At 34.0% G+C, this 15,264-nt stretch overlaps 1 protein-coding gene across 1 annotated transcript in view; it reads left to right on the top strand.

Moving 5' to 3' along the window:
* LOC150092093 (uncharacterized) overlaps positions 1-15,264 on the top strand; it is a gene marked incomplete at its 5' end in the record, with an annotated part of 96,596 nt that overhangs the window by 65,352 nt on the left and 15,980 nt on the right. Inside the window, 4 exons of the mRNA XM_090415315.1 lie at positions 7,553-7,625; positions 7,909-7,964; positions 12,062-12,134; positions 12,416-12,471. Of these exons, the coding sequence (XP_090271441.1) occupies positions 7,553-7,625; positions 7,909-7,964; positions 12,062-12,134; positions 12,416-12,471 (258 nt within the window). The remainder of the gene's footprint in view (positions 1-7,552; positions 7,626-7,908; positions 7,965-12,061; positions 12,135-12,415; positions 12,472-15,264) is intronic.

The following is a 15,264-nucleotide window of genomic DNA, read 5'->3' as shown; positions in this document are numbered from 1 at the left end:
TTCCAAACTTCCTCAATCAGGATGGCCTGTTTAACCCAAATCCAAAATATACTGAACAGTCCTCAGATTAAATTTGAATAGAGAATGCATGGTGAGTGTTAGAGCTGCATTGGAAAGAGAGGCCACCGAACGAAATGATATCACAGCTGAAGGTTTAAGTAAATATATGAGAACATACAATTTCGTAGCTTCAAATGATGCTTTCACTTTAGTGCAATTAGTGGCAATGACAAGATGTTGACGTAACTGAAATAGGCCAGTCGTAGAAGCCAGAAAGCTATCCATCATGGAATTGATGTCATTTTTTTCAAAATGATTTTTAAATTATTTTCCAAAATGTTCATTAGCATCTTTCAGGTGAATGGTTAGACCTTCACATTGATTATTCAGATGTTATTACTTTTAAGACTACAATATATGATAAATACATAGCATAGCTATTAAACACCTAGAAGCAAAATTTCCAGATATGCCAATCATTGCCTGCTTTTCAAGACTTTTCAATGCAGAAAGTCATGATGAACGTGAGGCTTCGGAGATTCTTTTTTATTTGGTATCCAGTATAATTCCTTGTTTGTTTGCTTGTTTGTTTCCGTTTACAGACTTCCTTTAAGAATATGCATGGGAAGGTAGCAATATCTCTTCATGTGTAATGTGCTCAATTTCCATCGTGAAGAAAAATAATTTCAGACTGCTGACAAAAATCAATAGAACTGTTCTTCGTCTCAGATAGTACTGGCAACTGTTGCAATATGTGTAGTCCAATCGGCTCTCATGAGTCGATTCGACAATTTCTTTGAAAAAAATCCTTCAAGTAGGGTGAGAGGGAGAGGGAATTCTGTATAATTATAATTATAACTGAAGCAGTAACGCAAGCATTTTGTGTCTGTTAATTACTGCATTTATTCCGCTTGGCTTTGCGGTCAATAGTTTAGTTTTCGTTCCGATTTTCAAGTTAATTTATAAACTTTTTGAAAAAATATATCCATATCCTAGATGAGCAGTTCAGATTACAAGATGTATTAGGTTACAAAAAACTATGCTCGTCATCATTATATGCAGATACATACAGGAAATATTCGCAACGCATAAAATTAGTTTACTTAAATAAATAAATAAATAACTTAAGAGCATTATTTATGTTTTGCATTTACATGTTTTGTTGAACACTTATCGAATTTACTCGTGCTTGCCTAATCGATTAACTGCATAATTTTATATTATAACTTTATTATATTTCTTTGGAGTTATTACATTTCATATCGATAAAATGTACACTGATTATTTTAACGATTAGTGAATACACTGCTTATATAATTTCTTTGTGCTATTTGAAATTTATCCCATTACACTGAAATGTCTGGTTTTAGCTTAAAATTAAGTAAATAAAATCATTCTGTTTAATTCTGGATAAGATTATTTACTTCATTTGGAACATAAATTAGAAATTTCAGTGTAATAGGATAAATTCTCCCATTATTAAAATACGTTAAAATTTCTTACTAAAGATTAGTTAGAATGAATATTAAACATAATACCTCTTAACATATTGAGTATAAGAATTCTATGCAAATAATAAATTCTTCTTAACATTGCCTACATCAGCGATATGCGACTTCTAACTTAAATTACAATCAACTGTAAATCATAAACAAGTTATGATGTTAGGCTGTTTCTATTGCCATACCCTTGTAATGGGATGTGCTCTATAATTCCAACCATACAAGAGAACGGAAACATTTTGAGAATTGTATTTCGAAATTTAAGAATTTCGCATTTATGACAACCCGACCACGTTTATATGTAGTTCTTTACTTTTAGGAAAGCAATATTCAGTATGGCTTTCATGACTTCAGTTGCATCTTAAGAGAAACTAAATTTAGTGTCAACCACAACTATTTACATTAGTGAAACGAAGGCGATTCATTTTTTACATAAAAGTTGGACCATTTTAGTCTCTATGAATTAGTAAATCTTCTGGCTAACATAATCCACTCTTTTCAACAAATTCGTTTTCAGAGCTATATTAACACTTTTAAAAAATAAACAATATATATATAGACGATATATAGAGCGTACAATAAGACTTTCGCAGCTGAATGATAAAAAGTAATTAAACTAAATAATAATTTCAAGCAATATGAAGATACTAAGCAATCAGAATCACTCGATTTCGCTTTCTCCCATAACCCTACGATGTTTAATCACACGTACTTATTAATACTTTTCTTCTTATGATGTTGCACGTTTCTTGCTGCAGAGAAGACTGATGTTTGCATCATGTCATGAGCAACTTAATTTAATTGTGAAAACCGAATTTAATTTAATAATAACTGTGAAAACCGAATTGTTGCAAATTAAATGGCCATTGAATGATTGTCAGGTTTCCACTGGTTGCTGAAGAAAGCAAGCGCCTAGGTATATGCAGATTTTTATGTCATGTGACAGCGTCACACGTGGGTGATGCAATTGTAGTATTTGTTTCGTTCAACGAGCATTAAACACTGAATACTACCGACATCAAGTCAATCATTGAACCCAGTCAATTAAGGTTGCTATACCTTTGCGAGTTCAAATTGCGAAATTCTGCAGCGGCTGCAGTAAAAAACATCCATAAAGCGTTCGGTGGAGAAACAACTAATGAGAGATCCACTCGCCGTTGGTTTGCAAAATTTCGCTCAGGAGATTTGTGGTCATCATCCTCCCTCCATTGATTCGAATGAACTAAAGGATTTAATCGAATCAGATCCACGGCAAACTGTACGAGAGATCGCCCAGACACTAAATGTACACTTTTCAACTGTTTCACGGCACTTGGCAATAATACGAAAAATAAGGAAGCTCGACAATTGGGTGCCACACGAACTCACTGAGGAAAACAAAGCACGGCGTTTGAAAGTGTGCTCTTCTCTCTAAGAAGAAAGGTTCCTGCAACGAATTGTGACTGTGGATGAGAAGCGGATATTCTATGGCAATTGTACACGTTCGTCACAGTGGTTGGGAGTGAAAGACGCTCCAGGAAAGACAAAGGCCTCTACAATCAGTGAAGATGTTGTTTACTGTATGGGTCTTCTGCTGGTGTCATTCACTACTCATTCCTTAAAAGATAAATGCAGTTAGATATTGTACAGATATGTGGCAAATGCATGACAAATTGTGCCTTGAGCAACCAGCACTTGTGAATAGATATGTAGTCCTACTGCTTCAGGATAACGCCCGACCACATACGGAAGTGTCAACCATACAGCAAATCAACAATTTGGAATACGAAATTGTGCCTCATCCTCCATACTCTACTGACAATTCCCCAACAGATCACCATTTTTTCCGGCACTTGAGCCATTTTTTGTCCAAGAAATTCTTTGCCAACGACGTATCAATTTATCGGGCAGTGGAAGACTTTATCACTTCCAGAGACACTGATTTTTACAGATGTGTTATAAATGACCTTGCCACACGTTGGAAACGATGCATTGATGCAGCTTGAGATTACTTTGATTAAACAGGTATTCTTATTCTTTTCATTCTCTTCTTTTGCAATCGTCCTTAAAATCTGCCATTTCATTTGTAACTACCCAATATATTGAAATTGCAATAGTAAAATACCTATTTCCTTGTAGCAAATGAGAGATGCAGGGTGATAGTACCCAAAACAAAATTTTGGTAGCTACCATTTTGCAGCCCGCCAAAACTAATTCATAATAAGGAACGAGTCAAAGCTGCATCTGTCATTCACCTAATGTTTACGATAAAAAAATTAAAAGAGCTTGCTATTACCGGAAGGGCTACAAGACTGCGAGGAAACGGAAAGTTCATTCGTCTACAATGACGTCGGAACATCGTGACTGGACATTGGAAGACTGAAAAACTTCACGTGATCCGATGAGTCAAATTACACCTTTTTCTGTATCGACGGTAGGCGGGAGAGCATGACTTTCCTTTTAATTCATGGTGTGCGGAATGTTCTATCGGTACGGAACGGGTCCCATGATATTGCTTAAAGGTTGGGTGTTTTTCAAGGAATATCTGAACATTGTTACCAATCAAGTCCTACCTGCAATGCTGACATTTTATCCAACAGGCGAAGTTATTTCATGGATGAAAATGCTACTGTAAATATCGCGTGCGAAACTTGTTCATCAGTGATTCAGCGAACATGACAGCGACTTCCAGCAGATTTCCTGGCCACTAGAGAGCCTAAATCTGAACCCAACTGAAAATATATCGAATATGTTAGAAAAAATATCCGGAGGCAAATTCTCTCCCGTCAAATCTCAGGCAGTTAAAAGACTGTCAGGTGGACGCTTGATATGTTGTAAACGTAGATGCATTCCAGTTCCTCGCGGAATCTATGCCAAGCGCATACATGCTGTAATTCGGGCTAAATGAGGTGAAACCTGTATTAAATAAAAGAGTCTGTTTCAGTGGCCTGGTTGTGTACACGAAGGTTCTGGACAGTGATGATGATGTGACATTGCGTTTTCTTGGAAACCATTTCTCCAATAGATGATTTATAGCTCTGAATTGAGAAACTCTCAAGTTCCACATGCTTTCTGCTGCTGACGAGTTGCAACAACGTGTTGCAACAGCTTGCTATTACCGGAAGGGCAACGCGATATCGTGAATCCACTGACATCGCTGTGAACTGATCTCTTCAATAAAATTAAAATACCATAATGAAAAACAAGGTATTTCTCTCATACAAACCAGGTGCCTGGCATATTAAAATAGCAACTGAATTGGCTAAAAAAGTGTACGACCAATTAAAACATTTCTATTATTTCTCATAAATAACAATGCTTGCAAATATTCGCATTCAAAAGCATTAATGAATATACTTTTAACTCAATTTATTTTATTACTTACTTCAGGCAAGTAATAAAATAAATATATCCAGGGTCTCCGTTTCCATGGAGACCCTGGATATACGAATTAATTCTGGGAACAGCTCGATGTAAAACATCAATAGTGCACTGAAGACTGCTCAAGTACACGTCATTCTAGTATTCGGATTCAAAATAGCAGGGAGAGTGTAGCTGATCGAGATCGGACATCAAGTGTGTATTGAATGCGTGATGATTAATTAGAAAGAAATCCCCAGTAGCAATACCAAAGTTGATCAGTTCACAGTTTTTTTCTTCTTTTCTTTAGGCAAAGAACACCCAAATGCACTCCCAATCGAAACAGCGCTTAAGTCTGGATTAGAAGTCTACATGTAAAGGACAGAAATGTAGTATACTGTCAATACCACATTCGATTAATGCAAATGAATATGCATTTGTATATTAAATGAATGCAAGTGTATATTAAATGAATGCAAGTGTATATTAAATTTCTCTTGTATATCAGAGCCATTCTATGAAATAGCTGAAATATTATGAATTTTGTCGTATATACAGCACCAATGAAATAGCTAAAATATCATTCCTTATTTACTACTTCTCCCGGGATGTAGAACTAGTCCGACTACAGTACAGCTATTACTTCCAAATAGATTGACTTCATCCATTTTAAGCATGTAAAAAGTATTTGGACAATCCCAAAGAAAGGGCGTCTTAAGATCAATTCTAGTCGCCGACTGGAGGAACTTTTAATAAGCTTTTTTTGACCGGTTCCTGAGTTAGTCGATCTCTTGCAGGGACAAGGTTTTTTATTCTTATTTTAACTAATAGGTTTTACTGATAGTCATTCTTTGTTACTAGGAAAAATTTGAAATTAAGAGGATATCACAACTGAAAAAAGTAATTACCGATATTTCTACTTCATATTCTGATGATGTTTTTGGAAAAAGAACAAGCCAATTAAGTAAATAACGCATAGTTTATTAATACTAAATTATTTGGACAGATAAATATGACTAGAGGTAGAACTTTTACTATGCCTTTTTCGACCAGTTCCCGAATTAGTTGATTCTGGCACGTGCAAGGTTTTTTTTTTTATTTCTCGGAAACTCGGGTCCGTAAACTCACGAAATTCGACCGTATAACCAACTCTGTGTTCAGACAGTTAACATAGTGTTATGATTTGGTACGGTACGGTTCACTGTTGCTTCTTCCCACTATATGCCAGTTCGATTAAAGGCTTCTTCGATATTGTCGATCTATCACGTTCAGATCTACCGCTCTTCACTGGATGATGTTTATAATTAGTGATAGTGAATATCTCTCATTGCCTGCCGGTGGAGATTGAACCGTCCCACTCAAACTCCAAAAGTTAGACATGGTTAAAATGATCCCTATAGGAGAATAAAATTCTGGCGTTAGCTGATTTCTTTAATAGTCTTTTAGTGATGCGATATTAAACTGCTAGCTTTGTCTACGGGGAAATGGCAGTAGGATCATACTCTGATGATGTAATTTAACAGTTTTTCGAAGCACAGCCTTACATACATAAATGCATATAAGTTAACCAAGCAACCAGCAGTCATGGATGTCTCGCCAGATGAAATATCTTCCTTCCCCAGATTTCTTTTTCCTTATGCTACGGTTCGCTGCTGCGTCGTGCCACTGTATGCTAGTTCGATGCTAGTTAGTGATGCGATATTAAACTGCTAGCTTTGTCTACGGGGAAATGGCAGTAGGATCATACTCTGATGATGTAATTTAACAGTTTTTCGAAGCACAGCCTTACATACATAAATGCATATAAGTTAACCAAGCAACCAGCAGTCATGGATGTCTCGCCAGATGAAATATCTTCCTTCCCCAGATTTCTTTTTCCTTATGCTACGGTTCGCTGCTGCGTCGTGCCACTGTATGCTAGTTCGATAAAGTTTTCTTTGATATTGTCGATGTATCTTGTTCAGAGCTAGCTGATTTCGTAAAACGTCCTGAATCACTTTACATAATCTTGTTGACCAATCAAATGTTCTGCATTCTAACAACATGTCCGAATCATCCTAGCTCTTCGTTACATAGGTAGTGCCATGATGTGGCTGACCACCCCTCTAATTTATCTAATCATTATTCAAGAAGTCAAATATTCTTACATTCAAAATCTCTTTAAACATCAATTATCAAACTCATCTATTCTTCGATATAGAATAAACAGAGTTGACGCATCAGTGCAATAGTTTCTCTTCCATATCTAAATTAAAAACCGTAATCAAATCCATTCAGATCAAGTGGTCTAGCATGGCCTTACAAGATTTATTTTCGTCTTCAGAAATTCGAATGAAGCTAGTCTTGTGATGGAAAAAAAGAGAGTGATTCCGATAAACTGGCATGCTTAGAGTACACGTCTCAACCTTTTCGAGCATTTATCAGGAATTAAAAAGACCTATCGAAATTAATACGGAAGTCTTCACTGAAAGCACAAAAAAGAAACAAAATGCATAGACACGTTAGAATAATTTTCTTAAAACACACCATATATTAGTGAAAAGCATATTTTAGCTGTGCGGCATACAAAATTATACAGCGATTGGTGTATCGCCTATGCAGCCGAACGATGCACTGTCAGAGTTAATAATAAATTCTATGTATTAGATATCTTAGATTTTTAAAGTCAACTTATTGAACTGTACTAATGTATTTTACTTTTTTTTTCTTAGCACTTTGCAGTTCAAGCCCTTGTAAAAATAATGGAATTTGCCTGGTCAGAGGCAATAATCAATGGTTCTGCAAGTAAGTAAAAGCAATATACATATTAAATAGGTATATTAACGATGTCAACCCCTTCTTATCAATAACTGGCATATTTAGTTTCATAAAATTATTCCAATGGATTTATCTTATAAGAAACATTAACTCGTTCATATGTATCTATATGTATAAAGCATTCTAATGTAATTTTCTTATAGTTAACATGAGGGTGATCACATTAAACTCACTTGGTGTAATTTTATTAATAAAATGCATCATTTATGGAATAAATGCTAATTATGATAAAACCTTTCTTTTCAATCAGCTGCACGGATGGATTTTCGGGTGAACACTGCGAAATAGAACCGAAAAACGTAACAAGTAGGTATTAATATCAATTTTAGATATAATTCATCAAATATTATTGTGTATCACATTAAAGATCATATGTATCACATTTGAAGACATCGTACACACTACGATGTCTTCAAAATATGGTATAAGTGCACACTTATTCTTACCTTTAGAACACATACAATATTTTCCTATTTCTGCAGAGTTCAAGTAATTAAATTTAAGCGTAACCCACTTCCACTTTAATTCCATATTTCGTTGAGTCCATAAGAAGCACGCAATATTAGTTTCATCATTTCTCCTTACAAGATATTACACACAAAAAAGCCTGCTTTGAAAGAGAAGGGAGTTCGATTTGTAAGCAGTGACAGTTATGAGATTAATGGGAAGAAATGAAAATAATATTCATTCGCTAAGAATTTCTAATTTTTACACTGTGACGTTCAAAATTATGCAAAAGGTATAGGCTATCACATTATTTTTTCGTGGGAATTTAGCTTTTTTTTTTTTTAGGGGTAGGGATGCTTTCAGTACAAAAAGCCAAACATAGAGACAATTCCAGCATGTGGAGGAATGCCAACTCTGTGTTAACTCCATTATCTTTGTCATAATTAATTTACATCCAGAAATATTTGAAATATTTACGGGTGTAAATATTGTATCTATAATACTGGAAGAGATAATGAAAACTTATTCTTATTGCAATGTACAAGTTCAATGAATAAGGAAATATTGATCTTTGTTATTAATTTGTAGTAATCTATACAAGAAATTGAAATTATCATAATATGTTTTTAGTTGTTCGAAACGTTCTATTAACGAACACATTGCAACGTCTAGAAGTGTATAAAACACATTCAGTCTAAATTCCGTACCAGTTTTAAATTCTTGGTCTCCATCCACCTCTTAACTCAGGTCTTTTGCCGTTTTTAGAACTTTTTTTTTATAATTTGTATCTGATCGATACTCTTGTAAGAATATTTTTAAGTTTTCGATAGATTCTAAAGCAAGTGTAATGTTCATATTTTTGTCTTGAAGCATTTTACTCACAGGGTTTATTCTGTTAAGTAAATCATGCCAAATTATAAGAGAGAAAATAAATTTGTATCCTTTATTTTAGCACATAATATTTGTGCTTTCTGCTGAGTTTCTTTATTAAAATTTTCATGATTTAAAATTTCAAAAAGTGCATCGTAAAAATCTCCTAACTGATATCATAGAGGGCGGATTGCATTAATTTTAATTTTCCTTCGCATTTCTGATGGCTGTTTCAATGTTAATTTTTTTTACGAACTTTAAAAGGATTGCATAACGTTTGTAAGAGAATGAAAAGAAATTGTATATTTCTTAAATAATTGCAAAGAAACTAATTGTATCTGTATTCACTTTAGCTGCATCGTTAATGATTAAATTTAGAGTATAAGCAGCACATAGCACGTAAAAAGCTAGAGGGTTTTTGTTCAAAAGCAAATTTTGGAGCCCTATTTTTCCCCTTTCATATTTGCCCCAATGTCATACCCTTGACCTCGCATGTCTTCAATGGGAATGTTCCACATAAACCACGTACTGTAGAATCAGATATATCTGCAAAGCCTAAAATGTTTTCCCTGATCATGACAATTCTATTGTCACAGGAAACAAAGCGAATAATAATGGTCATTTGTTCTGTTTTACTTGCATCAGGTGTGCAGTCTAAAATTATGGAATAATATTTAGATTATCAATTCGAAAATCTAAATATTATAAATATAATATTATAAATATAAATAATAATCAAGGATACAATTGCTTTAAGTAAAGCAATTGTATCCCTGATTGCTTTACTTAAAGCTTTCAATATTTCATTTTGACTGTCTTTATTCAAATAATGTACTCTATTATTTCGTTGTAGGGGCACTTTCAACATGATTTTCCATAACGGGATCAAACTTCGCAAACAGTTCGACTAATTAAAAAAAAAATTGCCGTTTTCCCTTTCATATAATTTATCAGATGATACGCGAAAAGCTAAATTTTGGCTTCCAATGAATTTTATAATTTCAATCAAGAATTCTAAAACACTCGTCCAATGTTTATTTTCCATTTCATATATGCTTTGAATCTGGCAATCAATAGTAGTTTTGTTTTTTAAATTTTTATCAAGTTCCTTCTATTTTAAGAAATTTTTCATGTGAGTTAAACTAGTCTCATGTCTATGCAAAGTTATACTTACATTTCTCCAATCATTATAACCTTCTACAAGACTACTCGATTCAGTAGGTGCGAAAAGCTTGTAACAAAAGCAAAAATCAGAATTTAAAATTTCGGAATAAATGAGCCATGTTCTTGACAGGACCTCCCCGTTTTCGATTTTTCTATTATAATGCGTGTCGCCAAATTTACGACCATATGTATCTGTGGGATGTACTATATTTTTCTTTTGAACAGGTCCCATTTCAATTAAACCAACTCGTAATTTTTCATCAATATTTCCCCATTAACCTGAATCCTTTAAATTTAGAGAGACTAACAATGTGTTAGTTTCGTGGTCAACTATAACTAAATTTTCTCCTATCTGTTTTTCACTTAAATCATGCGTGTTGTTATCTTGTTCAATAGTTGCAATAGTACTTTCACGCAAACTGGATGATTTGCACGGTTCTTCAACTCTGATTTCTGATGTATCGAGTTGGTTGCAATCTGCATCAGAATATTTTAATATTTTAACAAATTTATTAAGAGCCCCAGTTTGTTTCTTAATATCTGCTTCTTTCGCAACATGATGCTTACGATTTTTTGCACCGGGTGACTTTTTTTTTAAATTTTTGATTTCATTTCTATTTTATACTCACAAGAAATTATTACACAACACGACACAGAGATGAAATAATAGTCAGCACTCCACTAGTGTCAGTAGCCTACTGAGATGCGTACCGTATGACTGGTTAACTAGCAAATAATGTTTTGTACGAACATTCGTTTCTGCGCATAAAAACCGTTCACCGTTTCTCTTTAGATAGATTGCAGTAGACACAACATTCTGTAAGCAAGCATTTAGCCTGCTCTTGCTGCAAAATTGTAAACAGCCGGCTGATCAAAGAGGCGGCAATATACAATTTTTAAAATTTTTATTCGGTGTATCCGGCCTTATTTATTTTAATATTGATCATTCTAAGAATTTTTAGTTTTTTATGATAAAAATTTTGTTTCTTAAAAATGAACTTATGAACCGTGCTTCGGAGGCGCGTTCCCTTCGTAGCGGTGCACGCATGCATCGCATGCTCTGTATGCCCGCTTCCGTCGGCCGTGCATACAAATCTACCAAGCAACCAGCAGTAATGGATGTCTCACAAGATGAAATATCTTCCTTCCCCAGATGTGTTTTTCCTTATGCTACGGTTCGCTTCTGTGTCGTGCCACTGTATGCCAGTTCTATTAAAGCATTCTTTGATATTCTCGATCTGTCGAGTTCAGATTTACTTCATTTAGTAAAACATCTTGAATCACTTTACATAATCTTGTTGACCAACAGAACGTTCTACATTCCAACAACATGTCCGAACCATCTTAGCTTTTCCGTACATTAGGTAGTGCTATGATGTGGCTGACCACCCCATCTAATTATTATTCAAGAAGTCAAACATTCTTACATCCAAAATCTCTTTAAACATCATTTATCAAACTCATCAATACTTCGATATGGAATAAACACAGTTGCAGCATCAGTGCAACAGTGTTTATTTTCGTCTTCAGAAATTTGAATGAAGCTAGTCTTGTGATGGAAAAAAATAGAGTGATTCCGATAAACTGGCAGGCTTAGAATACAAGACTCAACCTTTTCGAGCATTTATCAGGAATTAAAAAGACCTGTCGAAATTAATACGGAAGTCTTCACTGACATAAAAAAAGAAACAAAATGCATAAATATGGTAGAATAGTTTTCTTAAAACACATCACATATTAGTGAAAAGCATATTTTAGCTGTGCAGCATACAAAATTATACAAGCGATTGATATATCGCCTATGCAGGCAAAGGATGATAGGTGTCAGAGTTAGTTATATATTGTATGTATTAGATATCTTAGATTTTTAAAGTCAACTTATTAAACTGTACTAATGTATTTTACGGTTTTTTTTTTCATAGCAATCTGCAGTTCAAACCCTTGTAAAAATAATGGAAAATGTGAGGTCAGGGGCGATAATCAATTTATCTGCAAGTAAGTAAAAGCAATATACATACTAAATAGGTATATTAACGATGTCAACCCCTTCTTATCAATAACTGGCATATTTAGTTTCATAAAATTATTCTAGTGGAGTTATCTTATAAGAAACATTAAATCGTGCATATGTGTCTGTGTGTCTAAAGCATTCTCATGTAATTTTCTTCTCCTTAACATGACGGTGATCACATTAAACTCAGTTAGTGTAATTTTATTATAAAATGCATCATTTATGAAATGAATGCTAATTATAATTAAACTTTCTTTTCAATCAGCTGCATGGATGGATTTTCGGGTGCAAGTTGCGAAATAGAACCAAAAAATATAAAAAGTAAGTATTAATATTAATTTTAGATGTAACTAATCAAATAGTACTTGTGTATTACAATATAAGTTTTTACAAAATATTATATAAGTACACACGTATCTTACCTTCAGAACACATAGAAGAATTTCGCATTTCTGCAAAGTTCAAATAATTAAATTTTAACCCACTTCCACTTACTTTAATTCCATATTTAATTGAGTTCATAAGAAGCACGAAACATTAGTTTCTTCATTCCTCCTTACAAGATATTAAACACAAAAAAGACAGCTTTGAAAGAGGAGTTCGATTTGTAAGCAGTGACAGTTATAAGATTAATGGAAAGAAATGAAAATAATATTCCTTCTCTAAAAGTTTCTAATTTTTACACTATGTAGTTTAATAATATGCAAAAGGTATAGACAATCACATTATTTTTTGTGGGATTTTAACTTTTTTTTTTGGGGGGGGAGGGATGCTTTCAGTTCAAAAAGCCAAACAACCAGACAATTTCAGCATCGTGGAGGAACGCCAACTCTGTGCTAACTTCTTATGTCTCTCAAAATTACTGTAATTTACATCCAGAAATATTTGAAATATTTACGGGTGTAAATAGTGTATCTGTAATACTGGAAGAGATAATGAAAACTTATTCTTATTGCAATGTACAAGTTCAATGAAATAAGGAAATATTATTATATCTTCTTTAATCCGATTTCCTTAAGTCTTGACTTAGATCCTTCATAAATCGTCTTAAGGAATTTGTTGAAACTTTCTGTTTGAGTAAATGTATTGGGAAAATTTACCTTTGATTTTTTGTTTGTTTCTTTCTTATCTAAATATATGAAATAAACAAGTTTTATTATAATGTCTAATATATAGTCAAACCCAGACCCTAAACCAAGTTATCACACTATGACGCTTGAAAAAATCCAAACTGCTTGAACGTGAGATATGTTCAAGGAAATAATAATCAGAATAATATTGTATATATTTATGTATTGTATACATTTTTATCTTATTGTATACATTTTTCTATATCAGACTTACAAGATTAAGATTGCATTGCAATAAGGTATAATTTCGTAAATGGAGTGGACATAATATCTATGGTTTTTTGGTATTTAGTTAGCCATTTTCTTCATTATAATCAGCATGAGTTGACTTTAAAATTGGATTCATCTCTTCTGATTTAAGAAATAACAAAAATGATAAAATTACACTTTTTGTTTCGTTTAAGAAACTTCTTAATATTCTCTCCTACTCAAATTAAAACTCTATATATTTCAAACAAATGGATTCCGACTTGGAACATTTATTTTGAAACAATCCGAACTACACAACAACAAAAAAATTGATTAGTAAGTCTGTAGTTAGATACCGTTGGTCACTTTGCGGATGACCCACGGAGAATAATCATTTTTTTTTTTTTACTCAAGAACGTCGCGACATTTACCAGAAGACTTGTAATTTGTATTGTGAAAAGACAAAGTTTTGAATCCCATCTAGAATTCAAAGAAGCTTTATAAGAATTTCTTCAATTGAAAGCAAGTTAGATGCCCTTATATGGAAGTTACCTCATGATTTTGACCTCAAAAAGAGGGAAATAGGTCGGAAGAAATACCAATTAATAGACATAATACGATACGAGTAGCTTAGTGTTTTGTTTTGCAAGCATAATTTCAACCAACAAAGTAAGCATTGCTATTTTTATGTTACCCCCCCACACACACACACACTAGAGAAGTAAGAAAACCTACAATACAACGCAATAATTGTATGTATGGGCAAGTGATCAGAGGAGAAAAGAATCTAATGATGTGTATCTTGAATAGTGAAATGTGTCAATATTTACGAAGATAGTGAAAAAGGAGGCTGTTCCAGAGAACAAACACAGATAGATGAAATGGAGGAGGAGGAGGAGAATGTACTTTAATAAGTTTCCAGTTGAACTACGTATGAATGTTTGTTGACCCAGCAGCCTCTTTCGTCAATAGCAACATTTTTCCATGTTTGTTTACACTAGAGATACACATGCACGCAGTGAATTAGAATCCTTTATGCAGACGTAAGTGAATATCAGCGTATATGTAAAATATTTGATATTTGCGTCAGTACGTGTTTTAAAGAATTACTTAAAATGCTGCTGGTCAGTGATTGTCGATAGTATTGATCACAATGCGAAAAACAAAGAATATTTCAGAGTTTAATAAACGGCTTATTGCTGGTACCTGATTAGCTGGAGCCACGATTTTGAAAACAGCAGAGTTGACTGGTTTCTCAACAGATGAGATATCCCGAGTTTAATGTGTAAAAAGAACCATGAGGTGTAACTGTGGTCCTTCGATACCCTGTCAGGAAAGAGATCGCCGTCGTCTTGAAAGGCTTGTACAGACAAGCAGAACTTTCAATGTGAAGCAATTGACCGAAGCATTTAATGAAGGCTGTTCCCGATCCATATCTCACTGAGCTATGCGAAGGGAATTGAAGAGGATCAGTATTGGCAACCATATACCTATACGGAAAAGACTGCGAGGAACCGGAAAGTTCATTCGTCTACAGTGGCGTCGGAACATCGTGACTGTACATTGGAAGACTGAAAAACTTCATGTGATCGGATGAGTCAAATTACACCTTTTTCTGTACTGATGGTAAGCGGGAGAGGATGACTTTCCTTTTAAGCCATGGTGTGGGGAATGTTCTATCGTTACGGAACGGGTCCCATGATATTGCTTAAAGGTTGGGTGTTTTCCAAGGAATACCAATCAAGTCCTACCTGCAATTCTGACATTTTATCCAACAGAGGAAGTTGTTTCATGG

Source organism: Typopeltis vanoorti, unplaced genomic scaffold (genome assembly GCF_054136105.1).
Source record: "Typopeltis vanoorti isolate ZY-2024b unplaced genomic scaffold, IOZ_Tvanoo_1.0 HiC_scaffold_72, whole genome shotgun sequence".
NCBI lineage: Eukaryota > Metazoa > Arthropoda > Arachnida > Uropygi > Thelyphonidae > Typopeltis > Typopeltis vanoorti.
Note: the sequence above shows the minus strand (reverse complement) of the source record. Positions and strands in the feature narration are given on the sequence as shown.